Genomic DNA, 22,038 nt, shown 5'->3' with positions numbered 1-22,038 from the left:
ATCGTGCCCACTCTCTGTGTGTGGTTTAAGTGGTGTGGATTGTCCTCCAAGCTGAACCAATGCTAAATGACATTAAGTGTTAATTTTATCTCTGGCTTTTATGACCAAGAAGTCAATTATAATACATCTTACCAGAGCTGTGATATCATATATTATCCTATATACATATATGTGGTTGAAAAGCATACAAGACGCCTTTCTCTGTGTATATAACAAAAGTATTTTCTTACAAAAATCCCTGAGCACCCCACAGGTAACTCTCAGCACCGAGCACACAGAGAGCAGGTTATCGAGTGCAGAATTTTGTATATTCTTGATCCTTTATCAGCCTCAAAAACTCCGTAATTCTGTGCTTTTTCTGCTGGTTTAGTCTGCGGTGTGGTTGAAGCATGCTGCAAGGCACCCAGGCATCTCTTCACGCTTGAGAGAGGAAATGGAATCTCATTTTCAGAGTGAATAATGCAAAACAGCCTCCCATCAGTGCTAGGGGCTCACCTGAGAACGCTGAGAAAATATTCTGTATGTAATGTCCCGGGTTTATTTCACTGACTTTAATTGCTCTGGAACCCTTTTGAGAGGTTAAAACGTAATATTCCAATGGAACACGCAAGAAAAAAAAAAGAAAAAAAAAAAAAAAAGAAAAAAAAAAGAAAAAAAGAAAAAAAAAGAAAAAAAAGAAAAAAAAGAAAAAAAAAGAAAAAAAAAGAAAAATGAAAAAAAGAAAAAAAAGAAAAAAAGAAAAAAGAAAAAAAAGAAAAAAAAGAAAAAAAAGAAAAAAGAAAAAAAGAAAAAAGAAAAAGAAAAAAAGAAAAAAGAAAAAAAGAAAAAAGAAAAAGAAAAAAGAAAAAAGAAAAAAAAGAAAAAAGAAAAAAAGGAAAAAAAGAAAAAAAGAAAAAAAAAGAAAAAGAAAAAAAGAAAAAAGAAAAAAAAGAAAAATAAAAAAGAATTAATTGTATTAAACTTTGTATTAAAAATTATTTTAAATGTATAAAAATTATTATTAAATTTTAATTCTATTAAAATTATTTTAAAAGTTCAGCTCTGGTTGAACTTTTAAAATAATTCCCAAAGCCAGCAAGGCCTGGGGCCGAGGCAGGTCTGTTACCTGTAACGCTCTGCCTGCGCTGTCCCTCCGAGCTGAGCGCTGCATTTAACCCAGGCCGTAGGAAAAGCTGCCAGAATGGATTGATTACAGGCGTGTGGTTTAATTAGAGCCGTGCAACAGCACAGCCGAGAAAACGTAGAGATTAGAGATTTAGAATACAGTAAAATATATATAATATATATATATATTATATATATATAAAAAATATATATATTATATATAAAAATATATATAATATATATATACATATATATATGTATATATAAATATATATAATATATATATAATATATAATATATATAATATATATAATATATATAATATATATAATATATAATATATATAATATATATATAATATATATATAATATATATATTATATATATAGAGAAATATATATTATATATATAAATATATATAATATATATACATATATATGTATATATAAATATATATAATATATATAATATATATAATATATAATATATAATATATATTATATATTATATATATTATATATTATATATTATATAATATATAATATATATAATATATATAATATATATATAATATGTATATTATATATATGTAGAAAATATATATTATATATATAAATATATAATATATACATATATATAAATACATATATATAAAAATAAATAAATATATATATATATAAAATATATATATATATATATAAAAATATATATATAAAAATATATATATATATATAATATATATAGAGAGAGCAAAATAAAAGTTTTAAGGCAGAAATGAATCCTTCACGAGTTTCGGGAGTGTTTTGTAATTAGAAAATTGAGGAGTTGGAGTGATTAGTTACTGAGTGAAAAATAAAAACAGTTTATTGTGTTTATTTCCTAATTAGATAGTTTAACCTTCAAAGACCTTGTGGACAAAAACAATTAGCCATTTTATAACTCATTAATGGAATAGTACAGAGCTCACGACTTGGAAGACCCTTACAGAAATGAAAAAAAGAAAAATAAAACCATTGAAGCCTGAACACAAAACTCCATCTCGAGTACCTTCAATGCCTGCCTGAACAGAACAAAAGGGGAAACCCAACATTTACAGGTTTCATTGTTATTTAATTGTTATTTAATTGTTATTTAATTGTTGTTTAGTTGTTAGTTATCGTTATTTAGTTGTTATTTAATCGTTATTTAGTTGTTATTTATTGTTATTTATCGTTATTTATTGTTATTTAGTCATTATTTATCGTTATTTATTGTTATTTAATTGTTATTTATTGTTATTTAATCGTTATTTGTTATTTATCGTTATTTAATTGTTATTTATTGTTATTTAATCGTTATTTATCGTTATTTATTGTTGTTTATTGTTATTTAATCGTTATTTATTGCTATTTATCGTTATTTAATTGTTATTTAATTGTTATTTAATTGTTATTTAATTGTTATTTATCATTATTTATCGTTATTTATTGTTATTTATCGTAATTTATTGTTATTTAATTGTTATTTATTGTTATTTATCGTTATTTATTGTTATTTAATTGTTATTTATCGTTATTTATTGTTATTTATTGTTATTTAATTGTTATTTATTGTTATTTAATCGTTATTTATCGTTATTTTATTGTTATTTATTGTTATTTATTGTTATTTATTGCTATTTATTGTTATTTATCGTTATTTTATTGTTATTTATTGTTATTTATTGTTATTTATTGCTATTTATTGTTATTTATCGTTATTAATTGTTATTTATTGTTATTTATTGCTATTTATTGTTATTTATTGTTATTTAATTGTTATTTATCGTTATTTATCGTTATTTATTGTTATTTATTGTTATTTAATTGTTATTTAATTGTTATTTATCGTTATTTATCGTTATTTATTGTTATTTATCGTATTTTATTGTTATTTAATTGTTATTTATCGTTATTTATCGTTATTTATTGTTATTCATTGTTATTTATTGTTATTTATTGTTATTGTTATTTAATCGTTATTTATCATTATTTATCGTTATTTATTGTTTTTATTGTTATTTATTGTTATTTATTGTTATTTATTGTTATTTATTGTTATTTAATTGTTATTTAATTGTTATTTATCGTATTTAATTGTTATTTATCGGTATTTAATTGTTATTTAATCGTTATTTATCGTTATTTATTGTTACTTATCGTTATTTATTGTTATTTATCGTTATTTCTCGGTATTTATTGTTATTTCTCGTTATTTCTCGGTATTTATCGGTATTTATTGTTATTTCTCGTTATTTATCGGTATTTAATTGTTATTTCTCGTTATTTCTCGGTATTTAATTGTTATTTCTCGTTATTTCTCGGTATTTAATTGTTATTTCTCGTTATTTCTCGGTATTTAACAACCCCTCCCCTGGCTCCGCCCCCGCCGCGCCGTGCGGCCGCGCGTCACCGGCGGCGCGCGCCGTCTCCACGGCGACGGCGCCGTAAAGCGCGGGCGCGCGGGTGTCGCGGTGTGGCGGGCGGCGCGGCGCGGCCCAGCGGGCCCCGGAGCCGCGGCCATGGAGATGCCGCTGCCGCCCGAGGGTGAGCGGCCCCGGGCCTTGGGGCAGCGGGGGGATCAGCGGGAGCGGGGGGGGACAGCGGGAATGGGGGGGGACGGCGGGGGGCTGACGGCGCTGCTTCCCCACAGACCAGGAGCTGCGGAATGTCATCGACAAGCTGGCGCAGTTCGTGGCGCGGAACGGGCCCGAGTTCGAGAAGATGACGATGGAGAAGCAGAAGGAGAACCCCAAGTTCTCCTTCCTCTTCGGGGGAGACTTCTACGGATACTACAAGTACAAGCTGGCGCTGGAGCAGCAGCAGCGTGAGTGGGGCCTGCGGCTCGGGCAGGGCCGGCCGCGGGGCTCGGGCTCGGCCGGCCCGGACGCTTTTGTCCCTCGTGGGCTCGTCCTGCTCCGCCGGCACCGCTCTGCGGCCTCTTCCTGCGCCCGCGGTGCCCGCTGGCTGGCTCAGCGCTGCCCACGGCCCTGGTTGTGGGGCTGGAGGCGGGCAGGGGGGAGCCGGAGCTGGGCACCGAGAGAGCCGGGGCTCGGCACCCGGAGAGCCGGAGCCGGGCACCGGGAGAGCCGGAGCCGGGCACCGGGAGAGCGGGAGCTGGGCAATGAGGAGAGCCGGAGCTGGGCACCGGGAGCTGGGCACCGTGGAGAGCCGGAGCTGGGCACCCGGAGCTGGGCAATGGGGAGAGCGGGAGCTGGGCACCGGGAGCTGGGCACCGGGAGAGCCGGGGCTCGGCACCCGGAGAGCGGGAGGTGGGCACCCGGAGCTCTGCACCCGGAGCTCGGCTTGTCCTGGAGCTGTCCCTCTGGCAGTGCGCAGGCAGCTGCTGACTCTCCTCCTTGGCACCATCCACCTGTGGTTTTGCGTTAAGTGTGGAACCACAGGATGTGCCGAGTTGGAAGGGACCCATCAGGAACATCCAGTCCAGCTCCTGGCCCTGCACAGGACACCCCAGGAACCCCCCCAAGTGTCAGAGCATTGTCCAGGCAGCTCTGGAGCCCCCCTCACCCCCTCAGAGTGAGGCTCTCTTTGGAAGCAGTGCCGTTCCCACCCGTGGGCTGGCGGCAGCAGGTTTCTCTGGGGGGTTTACTCTCAAAGTTTACTCCGTCTGCCAGTGTTGTGCAAGCAAAGCCAAGACATGGAGGCTTCTGCACAGATGCAGCCCCTGGCACAGCCCTCGCTGCCGCCGGCCGCGCCCATCGCGGCCCCCCAGGGCACCCCCTCCGTGGAGGAGCTCATCCAGCAGAGCCAGTGGAACCTGCAGCAGCAGGAGCAGCACCTCCTGGCCATGAGACAGGTTGGTTTGAGATCTGCAGCCATCCCGTGTGTGCTGGCCCCTCGGTGGCTGTGGGAGTTAGGAGTGGAGGGGGAGAGGAGTGTTTGCTCTGAGCAGAGCTGGAGGTGAGGAGAGGGGTTGTTGCTCTCCTTATTTTTGTTGTGTGGCAAATGCCATCGTTCCCCTAGAATGGATGGATCTGATGTGTGGGTTGTGTTATTGTTGCATATGGGTTATATTATTGTGGGGTGAGTGATCTGTGATTAAAACCTTGGAAAATCTTTTTAAAACCTTGAAAAATCTTCTTAGTTTTAGAGTGGAATAGATTGTGACTGCTTTAAGCTTGGTTTGATGCTGCACACTGCTGGGATCTGCAAGATGTTCCAGTTTGTAGTATTCCAATCAAATTGGAGGGGAACTGTGCTATCAACTAGCTGATTTTTGCAGGAGATGTTCAACTGTAAAGCTGCTGAAAACCAAATTGAAGAGTTCCTTGTGCCTTGGTTATGTTGCTTACATTTAAGAGCTTCTTGCAATTTTTTTTTATTACGTGATAGATTTTAGAAGTAGAAGTAAACTGGATTTCTCCAGAAAAATATAAACAGTCTTTTCTTTTCAGAACCAAAGAATTGAAACATTTTCATGTGGTCACAGTGCTTGTAAAAGATTTTGATCCTTGAGATTGCCACTTAGGTCCAAGAGGATAAGGATACAGCAGCTTCATTCTTTAAAAGAATTTTGGCTATAATGTAATTATTTCTCTTTTTTTTCTCTTCTGTTTTTTTGGGTTTTTTATCAGGAACAAGTCACATCAGCAGTAGCCCTTGCAATCGAGCAACAAATGCAGAAGGTTTTGGAGGAAACCCAGTTAGACATGAACGAATTTGACAACTTGTTGCAGCCAATAATTGACACTTGCACGAAAGATGCAATCTCAGTAAGTGATCTGAATCTGCACGGGGATTTGGGTTTGGGTTTGTTTGAGTTTTGACATTCTCTGTACATTAACAGCAGCTTTGTGTTGCGTGGCAGGTAAGATGGAAGCTGTTACCTGAAAACTCCCCTTCCTGTTATTTCAGAACTATAGGAAGCCTATATCATGGGAACACATTAGACTGACTTAAAAATATTTTAAAATGTGCTTTCCTAAGGCGGGCAAGAACTGGATGTTCAGCAATGCCAAGTCTCCTGCCCACTGCGAGCTGATGGCCGGGCACCTGCGCAACCGCATCACCGCGGACGGAGCGCACTTCGAGCTGCGCCTGCACCTCATCTACCTAATCAATGATGTTCTGCACCACTGGTGAGGATTCAGGCCTGCCTTTCAGGTTGTTGTTTTGGTTCATTTGATGAAGTTTTCTAGGTACGGTGTTGGTTTGATTAGTCACTTTGTGTTTTAACGTATTAATTGTTTTTAGCAGCTGTCCATAGGTTTGATCTAGTGCTTTAGTAATCAAATGTAGGTAAAACCATTTTACCTACTTGGTGTATTTTTCCTCCTGACAGGATTTTACAATAAAGTCATTAGGGAGAGAACTCTATTTCATGATTCCACTACTTTTAGTAGAGAAGAAGTTGAGATGAATTGAATATTCCAATGCACTTAGTGTTACAGTGAAAAAGATAATTCTTCCCATTCCTTTCTTGAAGCCAGAGGAAGCAAGCACGAGATCTTCTAGCTGCTTTACAGAAGGTGGTTGTGCCTATTTATTGTACCAGTTTTCTAGCAGTGGAGGAGGATAAGCAACAGAAAATTGCCAGAGTGAGTACTTGGTTTTGGTTTAACTGTGACTTTTGCTTTGTTAGGTTGGTGCTATGTGAATTCACAAATAGGAAGGTGACTGAGATTTTTCTAGTCTGATTGTCTTCATAAAGTCTGTTATAGAAGGTGCTCTAGTACACGTTTAAAATAGAACTTGAAAGTCCTTAGGCTTTATTTAAGAGTTATCACAATGATGAATGCATCTGAATCTTTAGTCATTCAAAAATAAATAGAAAAATCCTAAGTGTTATGAAAAGCTGTAGACACAAAAATGCTGTGCCTCAGTTTTTCTTTGATTGTTCATAATTTCTAAAACCTTTTCACTCTTATTCATGCAGCTTCTTCAGCTGTGGGAGAAAAATGGGTATTTTGATGAGTCCATTATTCAGCAGTTACAAAGCCCAGCTCTTGGACTTGGCCAGTACCAGGTTAGCCACAAAAATACCAATTTTCTTATCTATGCAAATATTTTGAAAGGTTGTTTTTTTTTTTCAAAGCATAATGTTAATTTTTGTCTCCCCTCCCCTCCCTTGAAGTTGCTTACAAGGGATTACAAAAAATAATGTAAATTATAACCTTGTTATTTCAAACATTGAATAATCCAGCTGCTGATGTGGCCCTGGGTGCAGGATACAGACTGATACAGTCCTGTACTTATTTGACAGTGTCTTGTATAGCAGGGAGTATTTGGTTAAAAGGAAACAAGCAAACATAGCTTTAAATTGGATACATTGAATATAAAAATTGTGGTGACAGCAGGAACTTTTCCTTTTTATTATTAATAATGAATGCTGTTGATTTGAGCTGTATTGGAAAGACAGTGCTAAAGATGGTGGGTTTCAGGCTGCAGAGAATATTTTGGAAATCTCCACAAAGCTTCATAATGGGACTGGGTGCTTCTGCCATCATTATCCTGCATCCTCAGCTGTTTTTTGGGAGAGAGGATGAAGGGCAATACAGGGAATTTGGAACAACTGGATAAGGTGGGTGTTGCAGGTTCAGTGTTCATTTGTTCTTCATTTCTTTTGTCAGGCAAATTTGATCACTGAATATGCAACGGTTGTCCAGCCTGTGCAAGTGGCTTTCCAACAGCAGATTCAGAACCTGAAAACTCAGCACGAGGAGTTTGTGAACAGTTTAACACAGCAGCAGCAGCAGCAGCAGATCCAAATACCCCCCCTGGAGAACGAGGTGAAATCAACTCCCCCACCTCAAGCCCCCACAGCAGCCCCAGCCTCAGCTCCTCCATCTGTTCCAGTCACACAAGCAGGTACTGAGCTGGCCTGTGCAAAAATCACTGGGTGACAATGTTGTGACTTCTTTTTTTCCTCCTCCTTTTTGAATGATGAGGCACAGTGCACTGCTGGTTTGGTTCAGGCAAAAGCTTGAATCAGTTCAGAGCCTTGCAGCAGGTACAGGCTGATGCAGGAGTATAAAAAGACCAAAGAGATGAGTGTTAAATGGATCAGAAATCCTGTCTCCTAGTAATCAGATTTCTTCAGAAAGAATTAATCTGGAGCCTGGTGTGCTGATGTTTTATTAACTGCAAGTGGCTTTGATGCTGACAGTAGGCTCTGAATTGTTCCAGATGATGGTAAATCTCAGCTGCCTCTGGCTGGCTCTACAGAGTATGACACAGCTGGGTCTGGAGTGCAGGATCCTGCCTCAGGTGGACCACGTGGGCCTGGGTCTCATGATCAGATTCCCCCAAATAAACCACCCTGGTTTGACCAACCTCACCCTGTTGCGCCGTGGGGTCAACAACAGGTAAGAAGCAGTTCTAAAAACTGATGTGGAGGTTTGGAATGTTTGTTTTAGTTGTGGAGGTTGGGAGTGACCACCTCGGTTGTGGAAGTGCAGTGAAAAGCTGGAAAGTTAGAAGCTGTGAAAATTAGAAATCCAGATTTCAGTGCCAAGCTTTGTCAGTCTGAGTGCAGTTAAAGGCAAAATGTTAATCCTGTTTCAGTTTGTCAACCATCAGGCTATTCCTACGAACAAGAGCTGTTTGGTTCAGTAAGTTTGGTCTTTTTTCTGGAGTTGCAGTCATTCAGACTTGTATTTGAAATGTCCTTTCACCTGTGCATGGGCTGTACTTCCTGAAGAAGGTATTTTATTGTGTTCTTCATTCTTGTAACCTGTTAACCAGGCTTCTGTACTTCACCTGCAGGGGCCACCTCACTGTCCTCCCTGGAATAACAACCACGAAGGAATGTGGAACGAGCAGAGAGATCAGGGCTGGAACAACCAGCGAGAGACGCCGTGGAACAACCAGCCTGATCCTTCGTGGAACAACCAGTTTGAAGCCCCGTGGAACAACCAGCACGAGCAGCCTCCATGGGGTGGGGGTCAGAGGGAACCTCCATTTCGAATGCAGCGGCCACCTCACTTCAGAGGCCCATTTCCTCCACATCAGCAACATCCCCAATTCAACCAGCCCCCGCATCCGCATAATTTCAACCGCTTTCCACCTCGCTTCATGCAGGATGATTTCCCACCTCGCCATCCCTTTGAAAGGCCTCCTTATCCTCATCGTTTTGATTACCCCCAGGGGGATTTTCCTCAAGGTAAAGTGTGTACCAGGCCAGGTTTTCTTCTGTTGTAATGCTGATTGCCATTACAGAATTGTTTAGTGGTTTGGGATGATAGTTTAGCCTTGGTGGATTGGTGTGATTGTCCTAAGAAATGCTTCATTTGGGAGTTTGGGAAGCTGAGAACTGCTAAGAACTCAGCAGGAAACACATGCAGAGTTGGATGCTCCCTTGCTTTTTGAGTCTTCCCTAACAAATAAGAAATTGTAGTCCAAATTCAAGTCAGCATCTCTACAGGCGCCTCTTTCTGTGACTACTTTGCTTTAAAAGCAGTAGGTTCAAAGGTGAGAAGCAGCATTTTCTTGTAAATTTAATTACCTGCTCATCAGCCTGTGGGTGAGGGCTGATGAGGTCTGTGACCTGTGTAGATGGAGGAAGTTAAGAGGAAGGCTGAAAGGATTTGTTCCTGTGTGTACACTCATTTGTTCTTTTTATTTTGACTGCCAGGCTCTCTAGTTTTCTGCATTTAATGTTGTGTGGTTTGGTAGTGTGTGGTGAAACCACCCCTAGCTCCAGTTCTTCCTCCTCACTGGGTTTGTTCTCTTTTGGAAGGTGGCAGTGTGTGGCAGTGTAACCTGGTGCAGCTTGCCTGGCCACAGGCAGTTTCCATTTCACCTGCAGGAGTTACTGTTACTCTGGAATGATCCTTTCAGTGGGAGGGCCAAAGATCACCCTGCTGCTGTGTGACAAGCCGTGTAGAAAATAGATTATGTTTCTGTGTAGGAGTTGCTGTGTTAATCCTAAAAGTTTCTCAATTTTCCAAGTCCAAAAATGGTGGAAAACCAACAGATTTGAGTTTATATATTAATAATTGAGTTTTACTTCTGTAGTAGAGATTGTCCCTTTTTTTCCCCTAGGGTTTTATTGTTTGGGTGTTTTTTTTAAGAAATGTGTTAGTGAGTAGGGAGAAAGGGAGAATCCCCTCTTGTCCAAGGGAGTTGAGGTTTATGCTCAGAATGAGATGCTTGGTTTTGGATTGTAAAGGTGATTTAAGATACCTGTTGCTTCATGCAAAGTTTTTGGAGGAAGGGATCTACTAAACCACATGATTAAATTTAGGAAAGCAGTGAAGCAATGACAGTACAGACTCTGCTCAAGTCCTGATGCCAGTGAGTCAAATAGTACCAGCTCAAGATTGGGAAGGGGCTGTAATGGCTTTTTCTGGAAAAACTTAATCCTGTTGCAAATGATGTTGATTTTCAGTCTTGCATTTTTCTCTGCAGACTGCAGAGAGTTCAGCAGGGTCTCCTGGCATTCATGGTGTTTGTCCATCAGTGGTAGGGAAGTGAGTGACACTCATCCAATCTTAACAGAATTATTATCTCTATCTCTATCTCTTCTCCAAATTTATTTTTCTCCAAAAGTAATTTCTTGTCACTCACTGGTGCGAGTTAATTGCTGTTGTAGGTATTTCTTCACATATGTTGATTTAACAGGTCCAAGCTGAGCCATGATTGTGTACTTAGCTTCAGAAATAAACCCCACCAGTAGCTGCCCTGCTGCATCTGAAACATTTTGTTCTTGCCTGTGTCTTTGTTGTGGTCCTTTTGACCACAGCACGTCCCAAAGGAAGCAGTGGCTTGGGGCTGAACTCTTCTGTTGTCTAGAGAGTGGTTGCTGTGGCCAGGGAGGTAAATGCTCTGCAGGGTGTGTTGAGTGTGGACCTGTAGCCAGCCTCTTGTCCTTCAGTTCTGGTGCTTTGCTGGATCTGCTGGGCTTGGGTTTTAGGATAAATGCAGTAATTGAAGTGCATCTCTGCTTGCCTTCTTTCTTTGCTAGCTAAATAAAACATTGTAACCCTCCCACTCTGCAGAAATTGGACCTCCTCATCATCATCCTGGTCACAGATTGCCTCATCCTGGTATCAGCGAGCACCCTCCCTGGGGAGGGCCTCAGCACCCTGATTTTGGGCCTCCCCCCCATGGATTTAACGGGCAGCCCCCTCACATGAGGCGCCAAGGGCCCCCTCACATGAACCATGATGATCCCAGCCTGGTGCCAAATGTTCCCTACTTCGATCTTCCTGCTGGCCTGATGGCTCCACTTGTCAAAGTAAGTGCTTGCTGTGGGACTGGTGGGATTAAAGCACCCAAAAGCCCTTGTTGTTATCAGGGACAGTTCAGCAGTGATGTGTATGATTTCTAATCCTTCCATCCCACAACCTGTTGTGTAGGGTATAAGAACAGGAGTAGTTTGGGGGATTAGGTAGTGAAAATGGTGAGAATTTTCGTGTGTTGTGTGCCCTGTGAAAGAGTAATTTATACTTGAAAGTCTGACCCCTCTTTGTAGGAAATGGAAATCCCCAGTGATTTCCAGTGGCCAGAGAGCCCTCTCAGATCTGATGGGGCCACTGTACTAGTTCTTCATAACCAGAATTCTCTTGAAGATGTTTTACAGTATCAATGTTATATATATGAAGAAGGATAGAGAACAGGAAACACACCTGTATCAGCATCTTCAGAGATGTTTACATTTATGTATTCTGTGTTTGAGATGAACAAATAAGCCTCTTCCATCTCTTTGTGTTATTCTTGTACACCAGTTTGTGCCAGGCTTCCACCCAGACACATTAGCACAAAGGTGGATGAGATCTGCATTTCATCTACCTGGTGACCCACTTAATTCTTCAGCCTGTACTTAATTCTTCAACCTGTGCAGTGCAGGCTTTTCTCAGAGAATTCACAACAGTGACAGCACGAGGAACATTGGTTCATCTGCAAAATCCTTGTTTCCAGATAATTTTTTATCCAGTATTGAAATTTGAGATCTCTACCCAGCTAAATCTGTATTTAACTCTTCAGGTAGCCACCCCGTGACACGTGACACAAATGTCATTTGTTTTGTTTCTGGCAGCTTGAAGATCACGAGTATAAACCTTTAGATCCTAAAGATATACGTCTTCCACCTCCAATGCCCCCCAGTGAGAGACTTCTGGCTGCAGTTGAGGCATTTTATAGTCCACCATCTCATGACAGGCCTAGAAACAGGTAAGAGTAGGTGTAGCCAATAAAATGGTAAGGAAAATGCTCTTAAGAAAGTGCCTCAAATCACAAAGTGCCTCCCTCTCTTTTGCCCGTGTTTGGTTCTCCTAATGCTCTTGTTGTATTGCAGCTGCACTTGCTGTTTGATCTTGTACTGAGATTTGTGAGAGTTTTTCCCAGACCCTTTGTTCTGTACAAAATCCTGTGCAAATCCTTAAGGTCACAACTGAGGTGGAATTGACACGTGTGGGTTCTGTGTGGTTGATCTGTTGCAGTGAAGGATGGGAGCAGAACGGACTCTACGAATTCTTCAGAGCTAAAATGAGAGCAAGGCGGAGGAAAGGTCAGGAGAAGAGAAATAGGTGAGAGCTGCTCTGTGCCACCTTCTGCTCTGGGCTGTTCATCTGGAAGGTGCTCGGGCTAAATGCAGAGGGAAAGTCTGTTCAGCAACGTGCTGATGGAACAATGAGTTTCAGTGTGCTGAAATTTCTGTCTAATCTGCAGAAAATGGGCACAGCACAGGTGCCCAGAGCAGCTGTGGGTGCCCCATCCTGGGAAGTGCCCAAGGCCAGGCTAAACAGGGCTTGGAGTAACCTGGTCTTGAGGAGGGTGTCCCTGCCCAATGGCAGGGGTTGGAACTGGATGAGTTTTAAGGTCTCCTCCAACCCAAACCCATTTGTGATTCTGTGAAACAGTTTTTCACACTCAAGCTTTCACTTTCACTGCAGAAGTAATGCTTGTGTATAATTTGAATTGGATCAGGGGTAGATTTGTGTTTCTGGTGCTTCTCCATGGAATGTGACCGGAGTTTTCCTGCTCGTTTGTGCAGTGGGCCCTCTCGGTCTCGCAGTCGGTCCAAAAGCCGAGGCCGTTCATCCTCTCGGTCTCACTCACGCTCTTCAAAATCATCTGGCTCCTACTCGAGGTCGCGCTCCCGCTCTTGCTCTCGGTCGCGATCCTACTCTCGCTCACAGTCCAGGTAGGGCACGGGGGGCTGAACCTTGGGAACCCCAACCTGGAGGCAGATCCAAGGATCCTCGGGGTTTCTCTGCTAACCTGTGTGCTCTCTGTCCCTTTCAGGAGCCGGAGCAGGTCCCGCTCCTCTCGCAGCCGCTCGCGGTCCCGCTCGCGGTCTCGCTCCAAGTCGTACTCCCCGGGACGGCGGCGCCGCTCCCGCTCCCGCAGCCCCACGCCTCCGTAAGCTCTGCCTTGCTCCTGGCTCCCTGTACCTGCCCGGGCTGTTTGAACACAGCGCCTGCAGGGGCACTGCCTCCTTACACGGGGATAATTAGCATTTCATCAAAGAGCAGAAAAGATGGTGGAGGGGAGATCTAGAAACAACTCATCTGCTATATGGGCTTGTAGAGAGAATATTGCTCTGTTGTGGTGGCTTTTTATTTTAACAAAACTGCATGCAGAAGTGAAAACTGCAAAAGTGTGAAGTCTGTGTATGCCTTCCTTGGGAGCAGGAGTAATTCTATGTTTGATTTCCCTTGTGCTGAGAAGCAGGTGATGTGTTTCTGGCACCTCAGTAACTGCATCATCTGATGGCTGGAGTAAAGAATAGCTTAGAGTGGATAGAATTGTGTTGGATGTTAATGCTTAACAGACTAGAACTGTGTTTTGTGTCAGAATAGTATCACTGGTTCTTAATTTGTTCTTATTTTTCTTAGTTCTTCTGCTGGTTTGGGCTCCAGTTCTGGGCCTCCTATACCAGAATCGAGACTTGGAGAAGAAAATAAAGGCCATCAAATGCTCGTGAAAATGGGTAAGAGGCTGTTCTAGAATCTTACACAAGCCAGGAAACAAAATTAGACACCAAAGTCTTAGATGTAATTAATTAATGCATGTTCATACGGAATTATTGCTTTGCATTCCAAGGTCAGCATAAGAATATTCAGAGGTGTAAGTATATGGAGCAGTGATAGTTGCTTTTCTGAGAAAGATACAGAAGACAGGGCTGAGTTTGGCATCAGACAGAACTGACCCTACCTGAAGTATTTAATCTCCCAACAGTGCAGGTCAGCAGGGTTGGCTGGACAGATTGGACTTGCATTGCCTTTCTTGTTATCCTCCTAACAGTTTTTAGGGATGCTGCTGCTGTCAGCTCCTAGAATCTGTGCATATTAATGCTTGTGAAATAAATGGGACAGTTCATGAGTTGTTTCAGGTTGTCTGTTCCCATCCTGCTTTATCAAACTGATGCTGTCTTTGGTTGTTTCCAAAATGTCATGTTTGTCATCACAATTGTAGTCATAAAAAACCAGTGAAAGGATTGCAATGTTGTGTCCTTGCTGCAGGATGGAGTGGATCTGGTGGATTGGGAGCCAAGGAGCAAGGAATTCAAGATCCAATTAAAGGAGGTGACATCCGAGACAAGTGGGATCAGTACAAAGGAGTGGGAGTTGCATTGGACGACCCTTATGAAAACTACAGAAGAAATAAAAGTTACTCATTTATCGCACGCATGAAGGCCAGGGATGAATGTAAGTGAACATTTCTCAGCAATTTAGAAACTCCTGTGGACTTGAAAGTGATTTTTGTAAACCCAAATCAAAATAGCAGTAGCTCTTAATTTTTCCTAATGTAACCAATACAGTAAAACAACAGGTAAGTGGATGTGTAGTCTGATTAACCCAGCAGGTTTTCCTTTTTAGGCATTGTGGTGTGTTTTAATTTCTGAAATGTTAATTAATAAGTGTGTTCTATGCAAGTCATTTCCTGGCTGCAATACTGAGCACCTGCATCTTTAATATTGCCCCACAAGAACTTGGAACAGTCACAGAGTTGGTGGAGGGGGAGCTGTGCCACACAAGGGACAGCTGCCACAGCAGGGAGGAGCCAAGGTTGGAACCAAGCTAGGCCACACTCACTGTTTACCCCTGCCCTATTCAGAGTTTTCTACCATTATTATCACATTCTGCCAAAGCCAGAATTGGTAATAAATTCCCTGTACTGCAGGAAGGGTTCAGAAAAAGACAATTACCCAAATGATAGATTTTTGCAGAGAGTCTGTGATGCATTAAACATTGGCTAGAAGGAAAAAGCTGGCATGCTCAATCAAATGTCACTTCTGCCTCCAGATCTGTGCAATCAAACGGGTTCAAATAAAGCCCATAAGGAAAAATTCCTTCTTAACAGAACCCTCTTTCCACCAAACACTTCAGACAGCTTAGGTAGCTGCAGAATGTGTAGGAACTCTTGTCCCTGTTGTTTCAGTGAAGTGTGAAACACAAGACCCTTCACCACCCGAGTAAGACTCTCTGAAGAAAGGTGTCTTGCATCTTCTGCAAAACATTAAACTTTTAGAAATCCTGATTAAAGTCTGGACGAAGTGACAAATGAATTACTTTTAAAACTATGGTGAAAAATTGAAAGCTAGGACATGTACTTCAGTACTTGTCAATTAGTGCTTCAAAAAGGCCAGTTGTTACTATGACACGTCTAGCAAGTTTAAAAATTCCCATTTATCTTGCAAAACTTTCTAATTATTCCCCATTTTCCAGTAGAATTAAACCCCACTCAAGCTGTTCCTGGTGCAGGACTGTGCCTCATTCATTGCTGTGCAGCAGACATTATGTGATGTGGTTGTGTGTTCTCTAGTTCCATAATATGTATTTATTTCTCTCAAAAGGTTAATTCTGTTTGAAGTGGAGGGGTGCTGCCTTGGGATCAAGTCAGACCGATGCTGAGCAGTGTATCCTAATGTCTAAATGGGGAATGAAGCATCTAGTTCCAGTGCAGGTGACCTCTGAGCACTGTGCCAGCTTCTAGAACCTTCCACTCGCCTCCAGGCCCTGCCCAGCAGCTGCTGCAGCCACCACTGGGGCAGGAGACAAGGGCAGTTCTCTGGTAGCTTTCCCAGCACTCTGAGGGATGGGCAATGCTTTGTAATGGAACACAGTCTTTGAGCTTTTTATATTTTTGTATATACCCTTTAATAAAAGCTAATTAGTTCAATAGAAGAGAATCCATTTTCTCTGCTCTACACATTTCTATCAACGAGAAACTTAGAAACTTGCTGTAATCTAAATGAAAAAAGAAACAAATCTTTTGTACCTGTTTCCAGAGAGCACCAGCTAGAGCTGTTAGGCCCTTACACTGCACTTCCACTCCCAGGTCTGCGTGGTGGTTCCCTGTTCCAGTTGTTTGTTTGTAGAGCAAAAACCCTCATAAAACCATCCAGTTAATATGGTGGAATATCAGTTTGTTCTAGATCTGCTGTAGTTGTGGAACTGTACCTGTCTGTGAATCAGCATACAACACCTGTATGTTACCAACTTGTGAACGTTGTTGTTTTGCCTTCCAATAAACAATTTTTTTTAAAAATAAAAATGCAGCTGAAATTTCCTGTACCTTGATGTAAGCCTTCCTTGTTTTGAATTATCTTAATGAACACACCCAAGTGTGTGTTGGGGTTTGTTGTAGCCTGACAGGGCTGATTATACAGAAACATTGTTTGGGTAATGGCACTGAAGTCAGGATATGGTAATTTTCTGCTGTGGTTGTGTTCTCAGGCTCTAGTACAGACTTTCACTTGTACCACCATCACAGATGAGATCACAGATCTCACAGTGCACTGGATAAATGTGTGCACTGTGATGACTTATCAGAGTCCCATGAGATACAAGTGTTATCTTGATGTCTCTTCTGCTGACATAGTCTGGCTGCAGGTTCCTGTGTATCTCTGTATTGTGTACACAAAACATTCAGGTATAGAAAAGTAAATTATATACAGTAATTAGCAACTTGTACTAATTTATACTAACATAGCAGTTTGTATGAGTTCTTCCAACACAGTTTATCATCTTTTATCTGTGCAACTTGGAAGGTTTCTTCTTTCAGCCTTAGCCCTGTGAATACAAATGTCACTTGAAGTGCAATAACTGTCCAAGCAGTTCCTCCTGGGCTCTCTCTGAATTTCTTCAAGTGCTTGCTCAATTGTTAGAGGTGGGGATTTGTGATTCCTGATGTACTGCAAAAAGAAAAAAAGTTAATAAGCTAATGTCTTCATTATGTAGATTATTATTTATTAAACATTACAACTAATCTTCATGTCAAGACACCTGCAGGTTTCTGTACCGGCAACAGAAAGTGACCCTTCTGTTGCAGCATCTGAATGATCCCTGCTCATTTGAGGGATCAAATGCTACAGCAGAAACCTTAATCTTTAAAAACTATGGCCTCCTGCAGGACCTTCAGTCTTTTTTTTCCTTTTAAACTTATTCATATGCAGAGAAACTAGGTTTGCTGTAAATTCTGCAAGCGTTTGGAAAGGAATACACGTTCAGTCTCTGGTTTGTCACAAATACCTCTTTAGCCTCTTCCAGGGTATGGTAGCAAAACTTCTCACGCTCCAAGGACTCCACGAGGGCTGTGTGAAGGTGGTGAACGTTCTGGACAAAGTGCTGGGTCAGCATCAGGTGCTGCTTGCACAGGGTGTGTAAGAGCAGAGCCGAGGGGCTGTACGCGCTCAGGGCTGCGAGAGGGGACAGGGTGCACTGTGCTGAGGCACGGCTGGCAGCAAGGGCTCAGCAAACCAAGCTGGGCTCAGGTGCAGAAAATAGAGGGAAAAAGAAGAATAAATGTGGTTTTGGTACCTTCTACTGCATCCGGGCTGATGGCGTGACTGGCAATTGGCACAGGGTCAATGCAGCTGGTGCCGACGGGCGGGGCGAGCGCTGCAGCGGGGTGTGCTGCCAGAGGAGAGCACAGAATTACTGCCTGGGGCAGGGGAAAGGTGCAGTGCTACACCTTGGTGCTTCTTGGGACAGCAGCTGCCCTGAAAGCACAGTACAGCCAAACAGGAGAATGCTGTCAGCCAAAAATGTGTTGACATAGTTATACAATTTCTACAGTTTCTTTACTCTTAGGCTCACAACACCACTGAAGAAGGCACCTTTTCTAACCCTAGGCAGAGTCAAAATAGAAGAGTTTTGTACTCAATGCTTCTGTTTTCAAGTTTCTCCTTTCTCCTTGAGTGTGGCAAGGAATGGTGGCTCTAAAGGATGTAGGCAGGGAGCTACCCCTCAGGATGTGAAAGCTCCTATCTGAGCCTGTCGTGGGGCTATAATGCTTTCCCAAAAGAATTCTATGAAAGGGCAATCACTTTAGTAACATTACTAATGCCAGCACTAATAATGCTAGTTTTTAAATAGTAAAGATACCAGAATATTGAATTTCATTTGAGAGTACTACTTGTGCTGTTGTGAGCTCTGTCACTAACACTTGCTCATCCAGCCTCAGGTCCTAGGGGGAGTGTTTTTAAGCAAAAACCATTCCTTATTATGATATTCACTCCTAGTCTTTCCTGTAGACAGCAGATTAAAGCACTGGCCTTTAGAAAATTTTTTATTTAGCACTAGTGAGAGGAAGCTGTCACTGAAGTGAAGAAGTGTTACTGTTTAGTAAGAAATTATATAAAGTCATCAGAAGGTTGAGTGGTATATATCTTTTTATTTATTTATATAAATATGTATGTGTGTATATATATATATATATATATGGTGCTCATTTATTCCAGACTGCTCCTTTTTAATCACTGTTCCAGTACATATGGACTGGACTGCTTATTTAGTTAACACATTTCACCTGATTACCTAATTAACAAGATGCTCTTTCATAAACAATCTTTGAGAATAAGAAGAAAACAGACAGTAGGAAAAGCAACACCTGTAGATGGTTTTTGATAATTGTTATCACTGTTTATCTCCAGCTCCCTAAAGTCTCCCAGGCTGATTCTGGGAAACCTTACCTGGCTTTCTCACTCTCTGACCAGGCTGTCACATCTACAAAGAAGTCCCTCAAGGCTGACTGGGCTGGCACATATGGAAGTGTAAAACTCACCTGAGCAGGGCAGTGAGAGGTGCACTCACCCTTTGCCCAGCAGGAGCTGAAGGGAGGCTCTGCTGTCTGGACTGCAGCTTCTGTGACGCTCACTTGGTGGCCCGGGCTGTGCTGCTCTGGGGGTGGCCCTGAGGATGGGTGAGCTCCAGAACAGCTGCAGCCCTCAGCACGTCCCTCTTCCCCCTCTGCTGCAGACTGAGACCCTTCAAAGTCTTCAGAATATTCTGAATTAAGAGTACTCTCATTCTGATTAAGATAATGCTGTTTGTGTGGAGGGAAATCTGAGGAAACTCCACTTAAGTGTTCAGAGATTTCAGCTTCAGACACACATTTTTCAACTTCTTCTGCAGAAGAATCACTCCCAGCAGTTATTGCACTGCTCATTTTTACAGCAGCCTGCTCCTCTTCCACCTGCAATGCATCTTTTTTCACATATTTGTTTGATTCTTGAGTAAACGGAATGTCTTCTCCCTGTAAAAGTATTTATTTTAGAACTTCCATGCTCCACCAAAGGCAGACTGGGAATATGTGCTAGTGGGGAATTTCTACTTACTTTCTGCTTTAATTCTGCTGCCTTACTGGTGGTATCTGGTGCCAAATCATCAAGGCTCATGATATTCAGCCCAAAGTCTGCAAACAAATGACACCTACATGAGAATTTGCATGACAATTACAGTACACTTTCCTGTAAGTGAGAAAAGTGTGGGAAAAAAAAATCAGTACTACCTTCCTAGTTCAGTACTAAAAAGTAACAGCAATGAGTCACTGATTCTTTAACTTCACAGAAACTCCTAAAATTTCCTCCTTTGATCAGCTGACGTTCCTGAAGTTCAAGAGATTTTTGCTGCCCCTCATTTCCAGCTGTTCTCACTCTGACCCACTGGTACATTGTGCCACTGATACAGGAAAACTACTTTAAATATTCTAATTGTTTTGGCATCATAATTTCACCCAGGCAGCATCATTAATATGAACCCATTAAGTCAAAAGCTAAGAAAAATACAAACCTATTACACTAGAAAAATGAAACAGATCTAGATAATTACTTTGATCAGGCCTTGGTTTGTGTAAAATTTCACTGGTGAATCCTTTCAAAGTGACTATTTGCCCATGTTTATTAAGAGAATTTATCTGGAGATCATCAGTACAATTGATACTGAGTCTACTGAGACAATATTGTAGAACACTTACATTTCAAACTGCTGCTGGATGGAGCTTCTGCATCAGTTCCTTCAGAAAATAATTCATCTAATGACTTTATTTCACTTCTGACACTTTCAAGGGATTCTTGGATTTGCTTGGTGTAGCCTGCTTTAGGCAGAGCACTCTTTGCAGTGCTGTCTTGCATGGAAGATGACAGCAGTCGAGGTCTCGTGGGATGTCCTGACAGGTTTCTGCTGGTGGGTGAGGGTGCTGGTGAATTAACTCTACCAGACACACTTTCCTCTGAGTCTTTGTTGTGAGAAGAAGATGCTGTAGATAACTCTGCTGATGAAATTTCCTTACGAGGTGGAGGAGCCTTTCCTGATGGAGCTGGAGTCTTACTCTTTTTGGAGAACACAAAAAAGAGATTTATGTGTTACTTCATTGTTATATGTAGATTGCTAAAGGGAGAATAAATCATTGTGGGTAAAATAGAGCAATTTTAATATGTGAACCTGAATCCTATTGTGAGCATGACACAATGCAAATTTAAAATTTAGTTGCTAGTGTTATCTAAATAAAAAGCAATCAACCAATTAAAACAATCACACAAAAGCATTAATAAAAATACATAATCCAAAGTTTGTATTTACCATTCTGCCTTACTGAGCATCACTCACCAGAACCTTCTGATTCCCACTTCCACTGGAAAGCCCCAACGAGCTCTCCATCAATTCCCTCATTTCCTCTTCATCACTATCCAGATCGAGCTGTTGTTTAACCACAACACTCCTTTCAGGGCTTGGCGTGCTTTCCTCTTCCCCAGAACAGGCATCCCTGCGGGTCCCATTCCCACCGGTGGCACCGGAATTCTTCCAGTACCTCCTGCCCTTGGCACCACCTTCACGCCCAGAGGCAGAGGAGGCGCACCCCAGGCCCGAGTCGGTGTTGTGCAATTCCAGGCGCTTTTTCTGACCCATGATTTTGCTTTCTAGCTGCGCCACTTTGCTCAGGACGGCGCTCAGGCGCGTGTGCGCGGCGCTGCCCGGAGCGCTCCCGGCCCGCACGGCGCTCCCCGGCCGCGGGCCCGGCCGCATCGCCCCGGGTGTTCCCTCGCACGGCTTCAGGAACCGCCCGTGGTGGGACGGAGCGCCTCCAGCGTTCCCCAGCTCCGTGTCCAGCGCCGTCAGGTCACCGCGGGGTGCATGGCTGCGGCCCTGCCAAAAATCAGAGTTATTTGCCTTAGGGAAGACCCGACATCAACTTGTGGCTGACCCGCACGTCGTTAACCAAAGCACCGAGTGCCACATCCAGACTTTCCTCAAACATCTCCGGGAGCGGTGACTCCACGGGCAGCCCCTTCCAATGTGCGACCACTCTTTCTGTGAGGAATTCCTTTCTGATGTCCAGATTAAACCACCCCTGTCGCAGCTTAAGGCTGTCCGCCCGTCCTGTCGCGGCTGCACCCCGCTGCAGGGAGCGGCTGTACAGATCCCTCCCCACACAAACACCGGCCCGCGCCGAGGCTGCCGCGGTACACCGAGACAGGCGCCGGTGCCTCACCTGCCCGCGGCCAGCCGGGCCGGGCCGGGCCAGCGCTGAAGGGCGCAGCACGGACGGCATGACGGGAGCGGGGCCGGGAGAACGCCGTCGGGTCCGCCCCGCCCGAGGCACCGGAGGCTTCTGAGGGCCGGGCCACAGCGGGCGTCTCCTGGAGTCCGGAATTCCGCAATATCCCGCGCACTCATTGGCTCCGAGCAGCGGTTCGGCGCCGCCAGCCAATCACAAGCAGGCTTGCAGC

The 22,038-nt window shown here is 42.6% G+C and overlaps 2 protein-coding genes across 3 annotated transcripts; one reads left to right on the top strand and one right to left on the bottom strand.

The window, feature by feature from the left end:
• Positions 1–3,548: 3,548 nt before the first annotated feature.
• Positions 3,549–16,603, top strand: CHERP (calcium homeostasis endoplasmic reticulum protein). 2 transcript variants are annotated; one of them, XM_064396607.1, is made up of 18 exons: positions 3,549–3,668; positions 3,775–3,948; positions 4,757–4,938; positions 5,717–5,854; positions 6,069–6,220; positions 6,568–6,679; positions 7,018–7,107; positions 7,712–7,949; positions 8,268–8,446; positions 8,847–9,243; positions 11,081–11,319; positions 12,121–12,254; positions 12,524–12,610; positions 13,078–13,227; positions 13,329–13,445; positions 13,922–14,016; positions 14,549–14,734; positions 15,883–16,603. In XM_064396607.1, the coding sequence occupies exons 1-18, from the start codon at positions 3,644–3,646 to the stop codon at positions 15,885–15,887; spliced, it is 2,700 nt and encodes an 899-aa protein (XP_064252677.1). In that variant the 5' UTR covers positions 3,549–3,643; the 3' UTR covers positions 15,888–16,603. The 2 variants fall into 2 exon arrangements, with proteins under 2 accessions (XP_064252677.1, XP_064252676.1); XM_064396606.1 differs by lacking the exon at positions 15,883–16,603 and having other exon boundaries at positions 14,549–14,742.
• C21H19orf44 (chromosome 21 C19orf44 homolog) lies at positions 13,865–21,940 on the bottom strand. Its single transcript, XM_064396608.1, has 8 exons — positions 21,801–21,940; positions 20,918–21,454; positions 20,286–20,640; positions 19,648–19,724; positions 19,124–19,565; positions 17,849–17,944; positions 17,561–17,727; positions 13,865–17,223 (listed from the first exon to the last, which is right to left on the bottom strand). The coding sequence occupies exons 1-8, from the start codon at positions 21,858–21,860 to the stop codon at positions 17,053–17,055; spliced, it is 1,905 nt and encodes a 634-aa protein (XP_064252678.1). The 5' UTR covers positions 21,861–21,940; the 3' UTR covers positions 13,865–17,052.
• Positions 21,941–22,038: the final 98 nt, after the last annotated feature.

Source organism: Passer domesticus, chromosome 21 (assembly GCF_036417665.1).
Source record: "Passer domesticus isolate bPasDom1 chromosome 21, bPasDom1.hap1, whole genome shotgun sequence".
Lineage (NCBI taxonomy): Eukaryota > Metazoa > Chordata > Aves > Passeriformes > Passeridae > Passer > Passer domesticus.
This window is presented reverse-complemented; position numbering and strand designations above follow the sequence as displayed.

Coding starts and splice junctions, on each gene's coding strand:
- CHERP (XM_064396606.1), top strand. CDS start 3,644: ATGGAGATGCCGCTGCCGCCCGAGG. Junction 4,939..5,716: donor ACCTCCTGGCCATGAGACAG/GTTGGTTTGAGA, acceptor GTTTTTTATCAG/GAACAAGTCACATCAGCAGT. Junction 5,855..6,068: donor GCACGAAAGATGCAATCTCA/GTAAGTGATCTG, acceptor TGCTTTCCTAAG/GCGGGCAAGAACTGGATGTT.
- C21H19orf44 (XM_064396608.1), bottom strand. CDS start 21,860: ATGCCGTCCGTGCTGCGCCCTTCAGCGCTGGCCCGGCCCGGCCCGGCT. Junction 20,641..20,917: donor GTGGGAATCAGAAGGTTCTG/GTGAGTGATGCT, acceptor TTCTCCAAAAAG/AGTAAGACTCCAGCTCCATC. Junction 19,725..20,285: donor ATCCAGCAGCAGTTTGAAAT/GTAAGTGTTCTA, acceptor ATTTGTTTGCAG/ACTTTGGGCTGAATATCATG.